At 39.1% G+C, this 22,221-nt stretch overlaps 1 protein-coding gene and 1 pseudogene across 2 annotated transcripts in view; one reads left to right on the forward strand and one right to left on the reverse strand.

The window, feature by feature from the left end:
* The window catches only part of TNPO3 (transportin 3), an 84,136-nt gene that overhangs the window by 1,761 nt on the left and 60,154 nt on the right, over nucleotides 1–22,221 (reverse strand). For both annotated transcript variants that reach the window (XM_072784513.1, XM_072784515.1), the window contains 8 exons: nucleotides 21,115–21,175; nucleotides 20,099–20,239; nucleotides 16,366–16,482; nucleotides 15,559–15,653; nucleotides 14,127–14,283; nucleotides 12,615–12,782; nucleotides 7,347–7,459; nucleotides 1,207–1,298 (listed from right to left, as the gene is read on the reverse strand). In XM_072784513.1, coding sequence (XP_072640614.1) covers nucleotides 1,238–1,298; nucleotides 7,347–7,459; nucleotides 12,615–12,782; nucleotides 14,127–14,283; nucleotides 15,559–15,653; nucleotides 16,366–16,482; nucleotides 20,099–20,239; nucleotides 21,115–21,175 — 913 coding nt within the window. In that variant the 3' untranslated portion in view covers nucleotides 1,207–1,237. The remainder of the gene's footprint in view (nucleotides 1–1,206; nucleotides 1,299–7,346; nucleotides 7,460–12,614; nucleotides 12,783–14,126; nucleotides 14,284–15,558; nucleotides 15,654–16,365; nucleotides 16,483–20,098; nucleotides 20,240–21,114; nucleotides 21,176–22,221) is intronic.
* LOC140609234 (ATP synthase F(0) complex subunit C3, mitochondrial pseudogene) lies at nucleotides 10,070–10,665 on the forward strand (annotated as a pseudogene).

The following is a 22,221-nucleotide window of genomic DNA, read 5'->3' on the forward strand; positions in this document are numbered from 1 at the left end:
GGATGATCTTAGCACTTAGAACAGTACCTGGCGTGCGCACACACACACACACACACACACACACAGCGCTCCATAAGTGTGAGCTAAGAGCATCCACAGCTGTCCACCAACAAGCCTATGTGTACCAACATTAGCTGTTACTGACACTGCACAACTTGAGGATCCCAAATGATATCACTACTTGCTAAAGAATAAAATTTAGAAATAATTTCTGGCGTGGCAAGGCACTGCTGAAAAGTGCCTTAATCTACTAATACATTTAATGGCCACCAGTGAGGTGCTGCATATCCACTGAGAACTGCCTCCAGGGAGGATAATGTCTAAGACGTCAAAGAGAGGGCATAGGACAAGAGCTGCCTTTCTTCTCTCAGTCAAGAAACTGGTACCCAAATCCCACTACCCACTTCTTTCTTTCCTTAGCTAAGATTCTTGCTTTGCTTTAGAACCAGGAGTCACAGAAGCACATGGAGAAAAACTGATGATGAGGAGCCAAAGATGCTACCTCCTGTCTTGGTCAGAACCTGGCATTTTGGAGTTCACAAACTTAAGAGTGTTAAGAATAAACATCTCTGCTCATTAAATCTGAAAAGTCAGTTTTAGGAGAATGGTGTCAATGTAATTATAGTCAACTTTAGGTCAGCACTGTTTTCACCAAAATAACCAGATTAAAAAAATATTTATTAACGTATATACTTACCATCCTCAAGTGTCTGTAAAGGATGAGAGGAGTAATGTTTTTTTGAGATCTCCTACAATAAGAACTTTCCTATGGGGGTGAAGAAGCAGGTGCTTTTCCAAAAGCACCTGACAAGATCATGGCTGCCTTGACCTAAGCAAATCAGGGTCCTGCTTTTCTTCTCTCTCTCTCTCTCTTTTTTTTTTTTTTAATTTTATTTATTTATTCATGAGACACAGAGACAGAGAGGCAGAGACATAGGCAGAAAGAGAAGCAGGCTCCATGCAGAAAGCCCAATGCGGGACTCAATCCTAGGCTCTGGGATCATGCCCTGAGCCAAAGGCAGATGCTCAACTGCTGAGCCATCCAGGAGTCCTGGGTCCTGCATTTCTTAACCGTTCAGCAGTGTTAAACTGTTAAGTCCTTTCCTAACTAGCTATAGTACAGGTTCCATGATAGGCACTAAAACCTATGCCATCCCCAGGCACTGCTGACAGCCAGGGAAAAAGCCAGGAACTATAACCACTCACCTGGGTGACAGGCACAGTGCAGGAGTGTAAGCTATCGAAACAACCTGGTGAAGTCCCGCAAGGCCCAGCAAACTTGTTTACATTCCTCAGCACTAGAAAAGAAAAAGTAGGTTGGTCCCTGATGAGAAAGATAAAATATGCTCAAAACAACTACAACACCGAGGTCCACTGGGAACTATCCTAGTTGTTTGAAGCTCTCTCCATTGTCTCTGGACTCTGCTTCTGATCTTTCTGTAACTCAAGGGCAAACATTAACTACTGCATGTGAAATAATTATAAGCTGTATCGTCCCTAAAGACTGGCTTTAGACAAAAACTGCCTAGGTTTGAATCTTGGTTCCACCACTCTTGGACGAGTTACTAAGTTGCTTCATTTACCACGTTACCTACCTTATAATGTTTGGAGGACTAAGTCATTCAACACTTGGTTGAAGTCCCTGACATAAATACAAGAAAGCCAGAACCCCCGAATAAAAAAGCAAGCATATTCACCTAAGGCTAATAATTTTAACTCTATGAGCTGAGCTAACTTAGGTATCCTGGTTTCCTCATTCTCTTCCAAAGGCAGATTTTGTTTACAAAGCCCATTCCAGCAACTAAGTCTCTAGCAGTCAGCAATTTTCTAGTTGGACAGGCTGCTCAGGGTTTCCTCCTGTGGGAGGAGAAAGGAGAGGAGAGAGGAAAGGGTTAAGGCATGTAGAAAGTAGGGAGGGAAACAGGACTGGGTCCTCAGATAAGCACTGAGATGGGATTTGAAAAGCCCAATATTCACCTGACCCTATTTCTTCAAAAAGCCTTTGTCCAAAACTGTCCCTGAGAATCCAGTTGATGCCCACTTTGTTCTTTTGTGTCAATCTTCATAATAGGCTTCAGTAAATGGGCATGGAGCTAAGCTAAAAACAGGGGGAAGAGGAAGAACTTCCAAATATGCTCATTCTTCTGTGGCCCTCTCTTTGGTTCTAAAAAAAAACTCAGGACCACAGCCTACTGCCTAGGATTCAATGTTAGAAGAAAGTGCTTTCTCCTTCTCATAATGGTTAAACGGCAGGGGAAAGAACTGATAAGTGGTTCCACAGAAAAGAAGGTGAAAGGAGAACTATCTCCCTTGTGCCTACATCTGGATTTCCCTACCTTTTACAAGGTTGGAAACATTAAGAACCTTGATTCAGACTCCAGGATTTGATTCAACCAAAGATTCTAGAAACTTTCTTCCAGTCTCTCCACCCAAAAAATTTAATGAAAATGATAGTCTTTTGGTTTTATAAAAATTCTGCCATTTGTAAATTTAACATGCTTCAATACAACCATTACCTTCCCTCACTCTATTTCCAAATCAATACTATTAAGGAGGCAGTTGGGTTGGCAAGCACATAATCGCTCATGCTCCCACGGTCACAAAGGAAGAAGATATGCAACCCACGAGAAGTCACTGTGTGGCATGTTATCATAAGGAACTATGACAGTACGAAACAGTTAAATGTGGGGCAACAGTAGAGACTTAAGATTCTTTTGCTGTTCTAATGCCTCACATGTTTTAATTCTACCCTCTTTCTACCCTTGGTTTAATCCAGAAGAGAAATGATAATTCCATCCTTCACCTCTCTTGTGACACAGGAGAAAAAGTGCCAAAGCCAGAATGCAAGTACAGAGAACTGTGTGAGCCAGGGTGAAGGAGGGGTCGGGCAGCATCTTGAGTCAGCTCAGCTCCGCTCCCAGTCCTGTCAGCAACTGCCCTGGTGGGGAGAACCTCAGCCAAATAGTTAATGTGTCCTTGGTGATTAGACCCAGAGAAATGGATTTAAAAATAACAACCAAACTTAAAAGCTACTACTATTTTGTTTTCTGCCTCAGTTCTTCTGGCATTTATTTTCCATTTCATCTCATTTCATTCATTCGTTTAAAATAGGCACTATTTTTCTAAGCTCTATCTTCTGGCTTCTAGTCCCACAATTCTGATCCTTTCACCATACTTCTGAATACTTTTATGGTGCTCGTTCCTCAAGCCCCGTAATCCTAGCAGTGTGCTGAGAAACACAGCCCTTTTCACCTGATGTTCTGGTGGATGACAGAAAGTAACCAAACTCTAACTGATGATCTGAGCAAGAAGATACCCCATACTGGCTTCTAACTCTAGAATCAATGTTTCCTTAATTCAACATCTTCTGACCTTGTGATCCTCATGCCAAGTGTTAAGAGTCAGAGAATAAACATCAACACAGAGAAATGGGAAATGATGGCAGGATTTCTTCCAGTCATAATTAATGGTATCTGGAGAGCAAGAATATTTCAGAATGAAAAACCTCAGCTTTCTTCAAGTTGACCAACCAAAAATGTTAGAGAATTAGTTAATTACCAGTACCATTTGAAAAACAGGCTTGGACTTGCTGAAATGAAACTGAACCAGTTTGCCCTCCCTGTTAGGATGGCAAACAAAGCAACATGTTGAGGCAGGAGTTATAAGACCTTAAAACCAAAAGGGAGACTGAGTCATGCATGGAACAGAAGGTTCAAGAGCAACACACATACTAGAGAAAGAGAATTACTATAAGGTGAGCAATCACAAACCTTCTCTAGCACCTCAACATTACCTCTTCTACTCATTTCCCACGACTGTGTCACAGCCTACTCTAGGAGGAGCAGCAAAACTTGTTCCGCAATGAGAGATCAAGTAGGCCAGGTTGGTAGTGCACCTTATTTCCCCATATCACAAGGCAAAAATCAAAGATATTTTTTTTTGTAGCATTGCATTATTTGGGGTCCTTTCCTGTGTGCCTCAATTTTCCTTAAACAAGGTAATGTCCATGACTTTTCAGATTTATTCTATTGTTCTACCTATCATAGATTAGCCCAGATAAGGGAATACAAGTTTGGTGGAGACCTATTCTAGAATGTGTGGGTGGCTGCCTTAGAGCTGTCAGGAGACATGCTCAAGCTAGCTTTGCAAATGCTTAACAACATTCCTGCAGATTCTGTTCCAAGGAGAAAGTTAACATTCACTGATCACCTACAACATGCCAAATCTTTAGATTTCCACATGGTATCTCATAATAACCCTTTATGAATAAGATAGGTATTATCCTATTTTACAGATGAATAGGCTGAGGTTCAGTAAGTGGCAAGATTCATGCCAACATCCTTGACTCTAAGCCTAGTGGTTTGATGGTTCTCTCCAGGTTCCCATTTGCTTTAAGGAAATTAGAACCAATATGATCTTCCCTTCTATACCACTAGATGGGATAGAGCAAAATAGAAGCAGAAAGAAGCTATACTCTTTCCCCTGAGACTGCTTATGGGTGGAATAGTACTTCCACTGGGAAGATTCATAGTAAAAATAAATAAAATAATTTTGTAAAGTCTTCCCAGTCAATATACACCTACCTAGAAGAGGGGAAATTCCCTTCTGGCAAAATATGTCATGAAGGTAGTCACAAGCCATTTTTTGGTCATGCATGTCATTTGGCCTATGGCCAAAAGTCAGTTACTCCTGGGACATGATGTTAAGCCACTTCTAGTAAGCTACAAAATAGAACGCACAGGCTTTGAATTTTAACAAATTAACAAAATTATTGGTGAAACCCTGGGAGATGAGAAACCCTGGGAGAACCCAAACACTTGCATTTTGGAAAGCAAGATCAAGAAATTAGTCTCAGAAAAGATTAGCTCTTGTACCACCACTTCATAAGTTGTGGTGGGGAGGAACAAACAGATTACTTGCTAAGCACAGAGCCCGATGTGGGGCTCAATTCCAGGACCCCAAGATCATGACCTGAGCCAAAGTCAGACACTTAACTGACTGAGCCACTCAGGCACCCCTCTCCCCCCTTTAAAAAACTAGGTCTGGTTTTAATTACAAAAGTATACCACATGCTCATGAAAAAATGAAAACAATATAGAAAGTTATGAAGTAAAAAGTCTTTTCTCCCTTCTTGGTCCTAGCTATCTTTCCAGAAATTTACTATGGATATATATAGCAGTTTTTAAAAGTGCAAGTTGGTTCCTTTACAACTGGATCAAAAAGAATGTAATACTTAAACTATAAGACACTGCTGAAAGAAATTAAAGACTCCAATAAATACAAAGACATCTCCTTGTTCATAGACTGGAAAACTTAATTTTGTTAGGATGTCAATACTACTCAAAGCAATCTATAGGTTCAATGCAATCCCTATCAAAAATCCTAATGAGGGCAGCCCAGTGGTTTGGTGCCGCCTTCAGCCCGAGGTATGATCCTGGAGACCCCGGATCGAGTCCCACGTTGGGCTCCCTGCATGGAGCCTGCTTCTCTCTCTGCCTGTGTCTCTGCCTTGCGTGCGCGCTCTCTCTCTCTCTCTCTCTGTCTGTCATGAATAAATACAATCTTAAAAAAAAATCCTAATGATATTTTTTGTGAAAATAGAAAAATCTATCCTAAAATTCATAGGGAATCCCCAAAGACCCCAAACAACCCTGGACAAAGAACAAAGTTAGGGGTGTCTTATATGTTCCAGGTGTCCTGAAAGCAAGAGTCTTAAAGAGATATTTATACACCCATATTCATAGCAGCATTACTTAGAACAGCCAAGAGGTAGAGGCAATCCAAATGTCCATCAACAGATGAATAAATAAATGTGGTATATACAGAAAATGGAATGTCATTCAGCCGTAAAAAGGAAGGAAATTCTGTCACATACTACCAACATGGATGAACCTTGAGAACATTACACTGAGTCACAAAAGTACAAATACTGTATGATTTCACTTATATGAGGTACCTAGAGTAGCTGAATCATAAACAAAGTAGAGTTTATGGTTGCTGGGGACGGGAGGCTAGGAGGAGGGAGAGTTGATGTTTTAGGAGTATAGTTTCGGTTTTATAAGACGAAAAAAATTCCGGACAGTGATTGCACAATGTACTTAACACTCCTGAACAGTATATTTAAGAATGGTTAAAATGATAAATTCTATCTGTATTTCATCACAATTAGAAATTTAAGAAAACTGTCAGTAGAAGCTGGGTTGGTTATATGATACTGTTATTTTTCCCCTCTATAATATACCTTACATATACTTCTGTATCATGACATTCTTGCTCCTTTTTGTTAGTGCCTATTTATTTACATTCTGTTAATCAGTTAACCAATTTCTACTAATGAGCAATTAGAATATTTATAGTGTTTTTCGCTATTACCAACCCTTCTGCAACACTCAATTCTCAGACCTATAAATAATTCCACTACTGTATGACTGTAAGCTAATACCTAAAATCTAGGCAGAATTCTAGAAATACTAGACATATAAAAAGATGTATTGGGGCAAGGTAGCACACAGTTACAAAATACAATTGCTATCAAGAGCCATAAAATCTCATAATCTTGATCCAATGACTGCATTTTAAGGAAAATAGTCAAAAAGAAGGAAAAGGCTAGAGTTTTAATATTACCTGTAATACTGAAAAATAATCTAAATGTATACTAACAGAGGCACCGTCCAGAAATTAAACAACTCCTTTACAGCTATGAAGTAGTAATTAAGACTATGCAGCTACACTTATAATGTTTACTATGTTCACAGTAAAAAAAAATACTCATGTATACTTCTTAACATTTTAACTAAGCTTCAAGCAATTGACTCATGGGCTTAAAGCATCTCAGATATTTCATTTGGCCTGCATGCAATTAGAATTTCAGTATCTTAGGCATAATGAGTATTTTCCAATTCACTTCAGTTTACATCATCTATGTTTTACAACTAATGGTTTGCCTAATTCACATCTATAGTTCTGATCCCTGAATACAGACAAGAACAGAGGACTCCAGAAAGATAAAGATAGATCTTGTGAAGGGTAGTGGTCTGCTGAATGCATTTTTCTCTTGGAAGAAATAATGCTTCCACTTACCCATAAAGATCTTATACCTGTTAATAAGTTTGTACAGTAAAAATGATGTACACCTATACAGCATGGTGATATTTCCCCTCAAATTGGTTTCTAATGTCAATGTGGGCAATTCAACGCTAAACAGACACTGAATTGTGAATTTTAAGGCACACGAGAAACATACTCCTGGGTGTATCTGGTATAAGAAACAAAGATATATTTTTTCTGCACACCATTTCTGTTCACATTAAAACACAACAACAAAAAAAAAACCCCACATCACTCACCTAGTGACTTGTTTGTGGAAATCTGTAAGTTGTTTGTGTGTCACTGTGACCGCTCCCACAGTTGTCTCCTTTGGCAAACCTTTCAAGGAGTTCTCTAACCATCGACAAAAAGTCTGTGCAGAGAAGATGGTTAGAGTTTTAAGAAGAGGCAGGGCTTACTCAACTGGACTCTACAAGTAAATAACACAACCCGCAGGTTTTCCTTAGCAGCAAATTAACAAAAGCACTACTATGTTTAGGTCTTCTAACCCTCTGGGGTTTGGAATGGTCTACAAAGGCAAATCTAGATTTCACTTCAAAGGTGCAGCAGGCCATCATTTCAAAAGCACTTCTCTACCTTAGAAATGAAGTCTCTTCTGGATGAGACTATTGTTCTGTTCCTATCATTAAACTTCTGTAATATTTCAAAAATTAAACAGCTGCCAGAAAACTCGAGTACAATGATCAAAGGCAACTTACAGCAAAAGTTCAGTACCACAAAGAGCAAGGACAAAAAGTATAGTAAGTAAACATGTCAAAGAATATACATATAATACGAATCCAGAGTCTAAAGGATTTTAAGGTCAACTATTCAGTCAACTCCTTTGTGGTACCTGCCTTTTCTCTGGGCCAGAAAATTTTATTGCTCACTCTGGTTGCTATCTATCTATCTATTTTAAAGTTTTTAGAGGTTTATTTTTTAAAATTAATTAATTAATTAATTAATTTATGATAGTCACAGAGAGAGAGAGAGAGAGAGAGAGAGAGAGAGGCAGAGACACAGGCAGAGGGAGAAGCAGGCTCCATGCACCGGGAGCCCGATGTGGGATTCGATCCCGGGTCTCCAGGATCGTGCCCTGGGCCAAAGGCAGGCGCCAAACCGCTGCGCCACCCAGGGATCCCTCTGTTTGCTATTTAAAAGAATATTATTGGGGTGCCTGGTGGCTCAGTGGGTTGAGCATCCCAACTCTCTGTTTTGGTTCAGGTCATGATCTGATGGATTATGGGGTCGAGCCCCATGTCGGGTTCCAACGCTAAACAGGTCATCAGCTTGGGATTCTCTTTCTCCCTCTGTCCCTACCCCAACTCACAGACTCTCTCACTCTCAAAGAAATACAACTTTTAAAAAAATGTTGTAAAAGAATATTTTTTATATCTGAGCACAGTCTCTCTCTCTTTTTTTTTTTTTACAGTCTCTCTCTTTATACCTTTCATATGCAGAAAAACTGTCTACCCCTACCCTTCTTACTTCCTTCCTCTTCAAACTAAAAAATCAAATTCTAGAGACTTCCTCTGGGTTATTTTCAGTTGAATTGTTCTTTTCTGAGTTAGCTCTAATTTTCTACACCTTTTTCTTTAAGATTTTATTTATTTTATTTATTTATTCATGACAGACACACAGAGAGAGAGGCAGAGATAGGCAGAGGGAGAAGCAGGCTCCATGCAGGGAGCCCAATGTAGGACCCGATCCCCAGACTCCAGGATCACGCCCTGGGCCAAAGGCAGGCGCTAAACTGCTAGACCACCCAGGAGTCCCTTCTACACCTTTTTTCTTTTTTAACACCTTTCTTAAGTAGGGTGTATATTTTGGTCATAGTTTTCAGCAGTAAAATAACCTTTTATAACTATATTTTTTTACATTATATATTCCATTATGTTAATTTATGGTAACAGACTGGAGCAAAAGTAAATATTCCATTACAATGTTTAAGAAGTACTGCATAATTCTCCAAGTGTTACTCCCAAAGAAGACAATACTACTAAGATAAAAACAAGCAGGGGCAAGAAATTCTGGAAGAACCATTAATTGATAAAGTTTTGGAATCCAAAAACAGCCTGTGAATTTACAAGATAGCCCCAAATGGAACAATCAGAAATGAAACTAAAAAGCAAAACTAATCAGCTAGCACACAATGGGTCTAATCATCTACCAGTAAAGGAATCTGAGAAATCTGGTTGAAAACACTGAGTAAATGGCTACAGATGGGTATCCAACAAAGAAAGAGAGGAAGAGAGGTAAGGGTTTAATAGTATATTCAAGTCACGTGATGAAGATGATACACCATCTTCTATTGAAGAATCTGTGTGCTGAATTTTGAAAATGGTACGATTAAGAAAGTGCTCAATGCAAATTTTCTTTGGACTTACATCCTTAGAGAATTTCAATCAGTTTACAGGGTATGGACAACCCAAATTTATGTAAGAGTTCCTTTACAAAAACTTAGCTGTAAGTTGATGTTTATAGAAAACAATCTTTTTAAATTGCTTGACCACCATTCTGTGGTTATCTATATAGTAAACTCTTATGAGCCCATGGCTATTTCATTTCTGTTCCTGCCTAAATGTGTGGTTCTAATTTTCTTCTTCTGTTAGCACTTAACCATAGATTTACAAATCCAGAATGTTTTCGTTTTTATTTTTTTAAAAATATTTTTAAAAATCCATTTATTTGGGGGGGGGGGGGACGGGGGACGGAGAATACAAGCAGAGGGGAGGACCAGAGGGAGAGGGAGAAAAAGACTCCTGAGTACGGAGTCCCACATGGGACTCGAGCCTAGGACCCTGAGATCATTACCTGAGTTTAAGGGAGCTGCCTAAGTCACCCACGGGCCCCAAGAATGTTTTTATAAAGTTAGGTTTAGTGCCACTCTTTTGACCTATGCTGCCCTGTCTGCTGCCTCTGGGGAAGAAGGGAAGCAGGAGAGGAGCTCGCGTCGGCCGTCACCCAGGTCCTCCAGCCACGCCGTTCCAAAGAGTGTATGATGTTTGCCTGCGCCAAGCTCGCTTGCATCCCTGTTCTGATCCGAGCTGGATCCAGAGTTGCATACAGACCAATTTCTGCATCATTGTTATATCGACCAGAGGCTAGGACTGGAGAGCACTCTACAGTATTTAATCGGGCCCAGAATGGTGTGCCTCAGCTAATCCAAAGGGAGTTTCCAACCAGTGCAATCAGGAGAGACATTGATACTGCTGCCAAATTTATTGGTGCAGGTGCTGCAACAGTGGGAGTGGCTGGTTCTGGTGCTGGTATTGGAACAGTCTTTGGCAGCTTTATCACTGGTTATGCCAGAAACCCTTTGCTGAAGCAGCAGCAGTTTTCATATGCTATCCTGGGATTTGCCTTGTCTGAAGCTCTGGGTCTCTTTTGTTTGATGGTTGCTTTCTTGATTTTGTTTGCTATGTAACAGAAATTACTGCTTGAAATGTTGGCATTCATATTAATTACAGATGTAATTCTGTGTACCTTACTGTGACTCCATAAACTGTACTATTGGTGTCGTGGAAATGTACATTTCCAAGGTCATTTCATTAAAGATGAAAACTTTAAAAAAATAAAGTCAAATTTACATAGTAAGTTTTCTGTTACCTGGGAACCAAGTATATTTGTAAAAAAAAAAAAAAAAAAAAAGTAACAGTATGGAAATTTCACTTCTCATGTCAAGGACTTTTGGAATTAAACTTGGTCCTGAGGGGTTCACAGAGTACTTTCTTTAGGAAAACACAAAAATATAGCCATATTAGATTGAAATAGAACATAATGAACTACTAGCAATAGGAACTATAGACACTATTCATTCCTGAAGCATTTGAGCTTACATGGAAGAAGTGCAGAGCTATCTGATGAAACTAGAGTCACATAGAAGTCTCAAGAGTTTGATATATCAAGAATTGGGGGTGCCTGGGTGGCGCAGCTGGTTAAGTGTCCAACTCTTGGTTCAGCTCAGGTCATGATCTCATGGTCATGAGATCGAGCTCTGTGTTGGGCTCCACGCTCCGCATGGAGTTTGCTCGAGATTCTCCCTTCTGCTGCTGCTGCTCCCATTTCTGCTCTCTCTCAAACAAATAATTAAGTCTTAAATCAAGTAAAGCATATACTCACTTGGACAACATACACTGATCACTAAATTTTGGAGATAAATACACAAATCCAAGGCAGAACCTTTGGCTCAGTAACATCTGTTTTGTGAAACTGCTGAAGTTGAAGCTAACAACTATTATCAGTGATACAAAGCAGGAAACAACATTAAGATGCATGTGGACTTAAAAGTTACAATAAACTTGTGCATCTGGATTTTTCTGTAGTTCTGGAAGACAGTTCACTTTAACTGAAGCAACTGTGTACTTTTCTGAACTGCTTTTATATTAATATTAAAAATTATAAATCCTATTTAAAAATCATGTACAGGCTATATATACTTTACCACTATGCTCAAAACTTTCATGCAGTACATATAACCTGATTTATGATCATGTGGCCCAGTAATGAAATTACTGGATAACCTAACAAAAACTTCCTTGCTCAGGTGATAAATGACCTGGATCAAGAATTGAAACATCAGGGGTGCCTGGGTGGCTTAGTGGGTTAAACATCTGCCTTCAGCTTGAGTCATGATCCCAGGGTCCTGGAATCGAGCCCTGCATTGGGTTCCCTGCTAAGTTTCTCCTTCCTCCTGCACTAGGCTCCCTGTTTCTTGCTTCTTCTTCTCCCTCTGCCTCTCCCCCCACTGCTTGTGCTCTCCCTCTCTCTCTCAAATAAATTAATTAAAAATAAAATAAAAAATAAAATAAAAAAAATAAAATAACTGAAACAAGATGCAAATTAACCCAAAGGAGAAAAAAAATCCAAGAGTATGTTGTGAGCTAATTTTCTGCTTCTATATCCCCAAATGCCCTGGCTAGATTTATTAGCATGGAAAACCATACAGTGCTATCTAAGGAGCTTGAAGTAAATTTACTTCTTGAATATATCCATCTGTATCATTATATAACTGATATATGGGCATCTCTTCACACAAGTGAACAAATTTCTCACTGGCCAGCCACAGAACTGAATTTAATGCTTAGTATTCACTTCAGGTAATATAAACCCTGTTGACAGTGAAACCAACATGTTTCAGAAACCTAATAATGAATCACTGGCCTTCTGTAGGCCCCATCATCTATTAATTAAACTTAGCAATATGCCTAGAATAGGTTCCATGGATATATAATAGAGCTGTTTCCTTTTTTTTTTTTTTTTAAATTTTTATTTATTTATGATAGTCACACAGAGAGAGAGAGAGAGGCAGAGACATAGGCAGAGAGAGAAGCAGGCTCCATGCACCGGGAGCCTGATGTGGGATTCGATCCCGGGTCTCCAGGATCGCGCCCTGGGCCAAAGGCAGGCGCCAAACTGCTGCGCCACCCAGGGATCCCCATAATAGAGCTATTTTCAAAGTTATAATCGGCCTCCAGGAACTAAAGTTTAGGACTGTGAGAATGGGTTCTTCATGAAAATGATCTTACCGGTCTGTCAACCTGCATGATCTCCCAGAGTACTTCAGCCACATCTGGTAGGGTATAGGGGGGCAGACAAAAGCAGCATGTGTGGAGCAGCTGGCTTACAAGCTGCTGTCCAAGCTGGTTCATCACTTGTCCAATCAGTTCTTTCCGTAATTCAAAATCTTCTTCATGCTATAAGGAAACAGAGTAAAAATAAGCTCTAATTTCAAATCTCCACTCTAATAGTAATTCCTCTTTCCTAGAGAAGGAAATGTATATATAACAGCTAGATTCACAGATGCCACTAAAATGTTCTGTCATTAGGAAGAAAATATTAAGAGTTTAGTATCAAGGAAATGGGCATGAAATCAGCTGAGACTAACTTTAACCCTTAGATTTTTCATGAACAGAAAGCAGAAGAGAAACAATGATTAATGGTTATAGGTAGCAATTTTAATTCTTTTTCTGTGAAAAATAGTGTCTATTTCCTTTTTAAAAACCAACTGATGGGCAGCCCCGGTGGCTCAGAGGTTTAGCGCCGCCTTCAGCCCAGGGCCTGATCCTGGAGACCCGGGATCGAGTTCCACATCGGGCTCTCTGCGTGTAGCCTGCTTCTCCCTCTGCCTGTGCCTCTGCCTCTGTCTCTCTGTCTCTCTCATGAATAAATAAATAAAATCTTAAAAAAATAAAATAAAACCAACTGAAAAATCAAAGACTTCTCTCAGATACCTAATCTTTTCTATCAAAAAAACCCTTATTTTCTTCCTTTCTATAGTCTTGAATATACATATACTTCTAATATCTTTAAAAAAATTTTTTTTTATAAATTGCTTTTCACATAGTTTTCTTTTTTCTTTTACTACCAAACTTGTTAAATAATTAGCCCATTCATGTAATTGCTTTTCTTTTTCTTTTTATTTTTTTGTAATTGCTTATTTCTTTACTGTTCTGTTACCTTCAATTCTATTCCACATTTAGCCAAATCTACCTTTGAAAATTTTGTGAGCCATTATATACTCCAGCCAAACAGGTCTTTTGATTGTCTAACATACTTAGTACTATCCTGACTTTCTCTGGCTATATTAATGCCCCAATTAAGACTACCCTCCCCCTCTCTAATCCATCCAAATTCTATCTATATCTGATGGTTGCACTGAGGTCCTGCTTCTTCCAGAAACTAATCCCAACCCACTTCTGACCAAAGAGCTTTCCCTCCTCTGATCTCACGGCAATCATGACTTTTATCAGTCATCTGGCAATCAAATACTGCTTTTCTTTTGTTATTTAAATCTATATATTTATTTATCTCTTCAGCCAAACCTAAATAACATGGAGGTAGAAATATTTTTAGACTGTTTTATGTAGCTTACAGCACTTAGTAGAGTCTATCTTAAATCTAATAATGTTTTGGCTAGTGAATGGTATGTACCTACCAATACATATCAAATAAGGAGAATCTGGTTTTCCCCTAAGAAATGAAGAAGAGATATAAAAAAGGCGGTGAGCTGCAAAATAAAGTACAACGTTTATACTTACATCATTGGCTACCCCTGTATGGATAAGGTCTCGTAGGAACCTCATGACACTGCAATTGGCATCCCGGTGGTCCAGGGTAGTAGAAGCAATGGCCCACTGTAAGATAGGGATGACCACTTGGCTTCTCAGCAAGGTAACAGGGCTACGCTGAATAAACCTGGTGTAGAAAGATAGGGTAGGTATAAATGACAGGATTAGGCTCTACAAGCAACCAGAGTAAAAGGCAAAACTATGAATACAGACAGTAAATAGATCAGTGGTTGCTAGCCATCAAAGGGTAAGGGAGGACTCAACAGGTGGAACACAGTGATTTTCAGGATATTAAAACTATTCCATATGATAATGGTAGATACATGTCATTATACATTTGTCCAAACCCACAGAAGGTACACAACCAAGACTAAACCCTAATGTAAACTATGGACTTTGAGGGAGGCGTGGGGTGGTAGTGGTGCAGGGGGTGTATGGGAACTCTCTAAACTTTCCACTCAATATGACATGAGATTTCTCAGACCCTTTAATGTACGTGGAGAATCTCTGCAAAAAAGACACAATATTTTCCAAATTTACTTTACCATGCTTATTTGTGCAAAGAGCATCTCTGGGGATCAGTTTTTCAAGGAACACACAGTGGGAAAGCAGAGACTAGAGAGCCTACCAAACAGTTCTCTCATATCAATGATGACAACAACAAAAACAAAGGTGTTTCTAACTTGTCCAAAAACTAACAAAAAAAGTGTTCAATAGTCAATCCTGAAACAGTCAATACTATTTTGCATTTGTAAGTGATACATATTAAATGTATAATTACATATAATAATCTATTTTTAATAATTTTTAAATGCTTTTATGCTCACTACTGATTTGGTTCAAATTCCTTACCTAGGGACTAAAGAAAGAATTCAAAGGTTTGGCAATAATATAGTCAGTGTTACTGGTAGAAGGAATTTAAGCAGTAATTGGGGTGGAAAGCTGAGGGTAGAACCAGAAAGTGCAGAACAAGTTAATTTCTAAGGCACCTTAAAATCTTAAGAACTTTTTACTCTGAAATATGATTTTATCTAAAAGATGCCAAGCCTCCTAAAGGAAAAAGCTGAAGTGAAGCATGTCATCATAGCAGCACAGAAAGTTAAAACTAGAGGGGATTCTAGAGATTTTCTAGTCAAATGTTTTTTGTCAAGCTGGTTTTATTGTCTTGTGCATGTTCCCTCCTTTGTTATAGAAACCCAGCTGCTTTCCCCCACTCCCATCCAACTCCTCTTCCTCACTTACAGGGATATTCCAGTTCATATTTAACTTTGGGCTAGGAATCATTAACCTACCTATACTCCTCTAACCTCATTTATAGAGAAGCAATCAAGTGTTACATGACAAGACTAAGCAGTGATGGGGATAAGCAATAAAGTAAGGGTTGCTCTTCAGAAGGACTGACCTGGTGGCCAGCCTGAACAGATCATCCACAGTGTCAGGGTGATTCTGGAGCCCATTCTGCTGTTCCAGCAGCTGAAAGGTGGGGATGCACAGTGCCTAAAACAGAATAGAGATTTTAAATAAGTGCTAGTACATAAATCTAACAGCATTCAGACTTGCTAAATATCACAACATACACAAAAGGAACAAAGTGGGGGAAGTACAGATGGGAAAAGAAAAACACTCTGAGGAGAATTAGATCAAGAAAAGGAAGAGAGAAATCTTTCTCAGTTGATGTAGTTTTCACATATGAAGTGCATATTTCAGATAGGGTTGAGGGTATAAATTTTAGTTGATGAAACTAGATAGATGTCATCTCAAAGTTTTAGAAGTTTCTGGGGGCACTGGAGTGGCTTAGTCAGTTGAGCATTTGACTTTTGATTTTGGCTCAGGTTATAACCTCAGGGTCATAAGAGCAAACCCTGTGTTGAGCTCAATAGTGGGCATGGAGACTGCTTAAGATTCTGTCTTCCTCTGCCTACAGGCGCACCTTCCCCCAGCTAAAAAAATTTAGAACTTTCTGAAAGTAAGACTGCTTATGTACTAGATTATCAGGTGCCCCTGATCCTTACATTCATATGGCCAATCTCTCTCTCATTCTCCCAGGCATGACTGTCCAGAGAGTAACTAGAAAGTTTCTACCTCCCTGTTATTAGGTAATCAATATGCCTGGAGGATAAACACAGAGAAGCAAGAGAATTCAAAACATGGTGAAGAACAAACTGCTAAGCCTTTAGTCCCTCCAAGAAACTCCCCAAGAAAAACAGACCTGAAGCATGTCTAGGAGTCCCTGCCGACAGCCCTCTTCCATGCCATATTCATCCACGAGGATACTGCCAAGGTACAGGAAACAGGAATGCTGATGTACGTGGTATACATTCACCATCTGCCAAGGGAAAAACCAGTTAGTTCAATTCTTTACTCCCCAAAAAGTATTAACTTAGGAAACTGTTTAGATGAAGAAATTCAGAGACAGACTGGTTTCTTCTCTTTGAGACAACACTGTAAAGCTTGCTGGCTACATTTTTTGAAAGAGAGGGCTCAATTCTTCAATAATTTTCCAGTACTCTTTTTGGAGTCCTTTTATGCCTTTGACATTTATCTTCCCAAAACAATATTTTAAGAGAGCTGATAATACTTCAAGCTGGAAGCCATTAGGATGCTAGAATCCAGGATATTTGCAAAATCCTAGCATATATCCTAACAACTTAAAGGTCGTTCTTATTTGCATTAAAGATTAACTCTTAAAAAAAAAAAAGCATATATAGCTATAGCAGGGCTAAAAATGCCAACTATCCTCATCCTGAAAGAGACTGTGAAAGCACTGTTTAAATTTTGAGTGGCTCCTAAACCCTTCTACTTAAACTTTTAAGTAAAAAACAGTGTTTCTGATCAAGATACCTGGATCTCAAGAGAATAAAAATGTTAATATATATACCTGAGTTAAATGATTTGTTTAGGATTTTTCCCCTACTCTCCTCCAAAAATTAAAAGGTATCTATACATTCATCTATTTAAAATGCCATTACAGGGGCACCTAGGTGGCTCAGCAGTTGAGTATCATCCTCCCGGGGTCCTGGATCAAGTCCCAGCATTAGGCTCCCTGCAGGGAGCCTGCTTCTCCCTCTATGTCTCTGCCTCTGTCTCTCATGAATAAATAAATAATATCTAAAATAAAATAAAATAAAATGCCATTACAACACATGTATTGATTTTTTAAGTAGGCTTCATGCCCAGCGTGGAGCCAAACATAGGGCTTGAACTTCGAATCCTGAGATCAAGACCTGAGCTGAAATCAAGAGCTGGACGTATAACTCAGTGTATTGGTTTTATTATATAAATTTATCTCAATGAATGTGGAGGGGGCTGAAAGACAAGTGACTGACTCTTACCATTAACATATACCATAGAATGGGCTATGATGGGAGCTATGAATCTGTTTGGTGTTGTATACTCAAAACTATATGCCCTACTTGAATGATTGAAGTCATGAGCTGGTAAATTTTTTTCTTTCTTTCTTTTTTTTTTTTTTTAAAGATTTTATTTATTTATAAATAAATAAATAATAAATAATTTATATTTTTTTAAAGATTTTATTTATTCATGAGAGACACAGAGAGAGAGAGAGAAGAGAGAGAAGAGAGAGAAGAGAGAGAGAGAGAGAGAGAGGCAGAGACATAGGCAGAGGGAGAAGCAGGCTCCATACAGGGAGCCTGATGTGGGATTTGATCCCGGGTCTCCAGTATGGGTCTTCAGTATCACATCCTGGGTCAAAGGCGGCACTAAACCGTTGAGCCACCCAGGGATCCCATGGTAAACTTTTTCTTAAAGGGCCAGATAGTAAAAATTTTAGACTTTGTTGGCCATATCATCTGTCTACTCAACTTTTTTTTTTTAAAGATTTTATTTATTTATTCATGAGAGACAGAGAGAGAGAGAGAGAGAGAAAGGCAGAGACACAGGCAGAGGGAGAAGCAGGCTCCATGCAGGGAGCCTGGTGTGGGACTTGATCCCGGGTCTCCAGGATCACGCCCTGGACTGAAGGCAGCGCTTAAACCGCTGAGCCACCAGGGCTGCCCTGTCTACTCAACTTTGCCACCGTAGCACAAAAATGGCCAATACAGAATACGTAAATGAATAAGCATGGCAATCTCTAAGAAAACTATATTTACAAAACTAGGTGACAGGCCAATTATAGTTCTGGTTTACTGACTTCTGAAATTTGGATTTAAAAAAATACTTTTCATTTTTTCACGTGTACTGATTTTAGAACACACTTCCTATACAAGGTGCTACTCTATTGGGTTGGTCACATAATCAGCAGGAATAAAAACAAAACAAAACAAAACAAAACAACAATAAAAAATAAAGTCATGAGGGTATCCTCTAACAGCAAAGAGGCATTAAATCAAGTTACATTTGATCCAGAATGTATTACACTGAGGGGGATACATACCGAAGATGGAAATACATGCAGTACAAATATACAGTGTCCTCAGGGTATAGTAAATGTAAACTTTAAGCTAATCTACAATATAAAGAAGGCAGGGCTGTGCATATGCCAACTGATACTTCACTAGCATGATCCTACTTGAAGGTGAGTGCTTCCTTATGATTGAGGTACCCAAGGGTGCCTGGCTGGCTCAGTCAGTGGAGCATCCAACTCTTGATCTCAGGGTTGTGAGTCCGAGCCCCACACTGGGTGTAGAGCTTACTTAAGAAACACAATTTTAAAAAGAAAAAAAAAAAGGAATGAGGCACCAGGGTGCAGAATTTAAGGAGGCACTCACTGTCAGGGTCAGCTCCCCAGAATATTTAACTCCTTAAAATCTGCATCATGGATACACTGTCTAGGTAGAGAAGGGTCACTTCAGGCTGAGGAGGTGGCCCAACCTGGAGCTGTGCATTTTCCCTCAATGCATGGAGGCAAAACTTAAGAAGGCACTTACTCCAAGTCCTGTAAACACCAAGGCTGACACTTTGCCTTGCCTTTCAATTCTGTGCCTTTCTTCAATCTGGTCCTGGCTCTGCTATAAGGTTAACATCAATTACTTAGTGATTTAAGTCACTAATTACAGGCATCTCATATGGAGTAGTTCTTGATGTGAATGTGATCTTACAGAACCTCATACAGTGAGTCACACCATCATAATTACGTATCAATCTTGGTGATTATAAAAGAGTCAAACATTTCTTGACAAATAACAGACTTATGTGACTTATGTGACCAAATCTGGTCAAGTTAGAAAAAAATTCCTTTGGGCCAAGAAATGGCAAAATTTGACATAACACATTTTAAAAAGAAAAATTAGTATAAAATGCTTAGTGCTAGTACATGAGAGCTGAGCATTAAAGTCATTCTCTTCCTAATTTCATGCCAGAATGTGTTACTATTTAGACTCTCACTATACAGAATAGATTATAGGCTGTTTCCCTCAGAGACAACATACCATAGGTACTACTTATCTCCTTCAAATATTTTGGAGTTTGTATTTAATAAACACAAGTATTCCATTTCATCAGCAAAATTTTTGTTCTATTTCAGGGGCACTTTGGGGCTCAGACAGTTAAGCATCTGCCTTCGGCTCAAGTCATGATCTCAGGGTCCTGGGATCAAGCCCTATGTCAGGCTCTCTCCTTCTCCCTCTCTCTCTGCCCCTCCTCCCTGCTCATGCTCCTCTCTCTCTCTCTCTCTCCTCATCCCCCAAATAAATAAATCTTTTTTTTTTTTTTTAATTTTTATTTATTTATGATAGTCAGAGAGAGAGAGAGAGAGAGGCAGAGACACAGGCAGAGGGAGAAGCAGGCTCCATGCACCGGGAGCCCGATGTGGGATTCGATCCCGGGTCTCCAGGATCGCGCCCTGGGCCAAAGGCAGGCGCCAAACCGCTGCGCCACCCAGGGATCCCCAAATAAATAAATCTTAAAAAAAAAAAAAAAAAGTGAAGACTCCTACTTCAAATTCTATACACTGTACATTTTCCCTCTCAGGAAGAACTTACCTGTGTAACTAGTGGCTGCAGCAGGGCTGCAGATCCTTTGCCTACACAGCGAACAGCAAAGCGGAGGCACCTGCAACAACGCTCTACAATCCGATTATCAGCCCGGTGTTTATTTAGAGTCTCAGATAAAACTGGCCATATCTGAGTCAAAAGTCAAAGAGCACAAGAAAGAAAACAATGAACAATTAAGAGATGAAAAAAATGCTCCAAGTTGGTAACATCTAATTTGGTTTTCAAATAATTTGGAAAAAGCTTTCTTTATAGAAAAACATGTGGCCTCAATCTGGTGTGCATGAGTGCACACATGCATTTGAGTGTGTAGAGGGTCAATACATTATCCAACACTAAAACACAACCACTTCTTAAGAGAAGCATAGTGACTCTATAGAACAGGAAGAGAAGCATGTCTAACTTTCCTAAAAGATAAACTTTGGACTTCCTAATTCAGGATGAAAAGAATTAGTATGAGTTACAGAGGAAGAGATGTTTATAGACAGTTGTGAGTTGGAATACTTTGAACAAAAGGGCTGGAGCTAACGAAATGGGATTATCTGATACTGTCAAACACTAATGGATACTTGGGGATTTCCCACTGAAGCCTGAAAAGCACTTCTCATAACATGCCTTTTGATCCTCATTTTACCGTCAGTGAAAAAAGCAAAAGTACATTTACAATGGGGAAACAAAAGCCATGAGGGATAAATGGCTTTGTCAAAAAAATTTTGCTAGTATTACACAGGCCTCCTACTCCTAGCAACTCTAGGATTCACACAGATAATCTCTTTCTACTTCTCTGGGCTTTGAGTACATTTCCCCACAGTCTGTTTTCTTATCAAATCTATAGTAAAAAATATTTATTTGAATGGTTCTCTCTTCTATTCATTGAAACTTAAACTGTATCAACAAACTGAATCTTCCTGTGAGCCTAAAAGACAGTATCTTCTCATTTTAGTTACCCACAGCCTTATAAGGAAAAAGGAAGGAAGCCTTGTTTCACAGGCATGTTAAGCACTTACTTCCTGTATGACTTTTTGGCAAGGATGAGTTTGTCCATTTTCCACAATGGGATTGGTGTGTCTGGGGAAAGACAACAACCCAAAACATTAAAAGAGCAACTTAACTGAAGAGCCATAGCTCTGAATCCTGCTGGCTTACTTAGTAACACTGTCATCACATAAAGAATACCAAATAATAAAGTTATTTATGACTCAAAACCTTTTCCTTCTATTCCAGTCAAACAAACACAAGCACATAGTTTAAATCATCCCTTGCGCCGTTTTTTGGGTCACCTTTAAGCCACTTCCACTAGAACATGCCAACTCAATCTAACTCTGGCTTACATGGGTTGTGGAGCACTATAATTATCTTTTTCATTTTTTTCTCTTTAAAAACCAGACTTTTCCAAATTAATAAAAAATATTAATTAAAAACCAGGCTGTCTCAATCGACTATAAGAAACCAAGTACTGCTCCAGTCTCAGCATTAAAAGGCAAAAGCTTTAAAAATTCTAGCCTACCCAGTATGTTTTTCATGGCTGTAGTCAGAATCCAATGATATATAATATGGGCCCACTTACAATATGCCAAATCCAAATACTTTTCTAGTTCTAGAATCCACTAATTTGAAAGAAAGCAGGAAAACAAAAAACAAACAAACAAAAAAAACCTGTATGATTACCAACCTCTTTAAAGGAAAGAAATTCTTGAATTTCAATAAACTCAACAGCATCTTAATTTTTTAAAAAATTTCATTTTCTTTAAATTGGGGGATTTCCATCTATTGCAGATATTCCATTTATTGTGAAATAAGGACTGTTGGCTGGACTTTCAGAATGTCAGGTAACAGGGCTATCATAATTATACAAGAAAAACACTGCACCGGGGATCCCTGGGTGGCTCAGCGGTTTAGTGCCTGCCTTCAGCCCAGGGCTTGATCCTGAAGTCCCGGGATCAAGTCCCACATCAGACTCTCTGCATGGAGCCTGCTTCTCCCTCTGCCTGTGTCTTTGCCTCTCTCTTTCTGTGTCTCTCATGAATAAATAAATAAAATCTTAAAAAAAAGAAAGAAAGAAAGAAAAACACTGCACCAAATTAAAAAAAACACCTGTTGAACAAATAAGCTAA

Source organism: Canis lupus, chromosome 18 (assembly GCF_048164855.1).
Source record: "Canis lupus baileyi chromosome 18, mCanLup2.hap1, whole genome shotgun sequence".
In the NCBI taxonomy this organism is placed as follows: domain Eukaryota; kingdom Metazoa; phylum Chordata; class Mammalia; order Carnivora; family Canidae; genus Canis; species Canis lupus.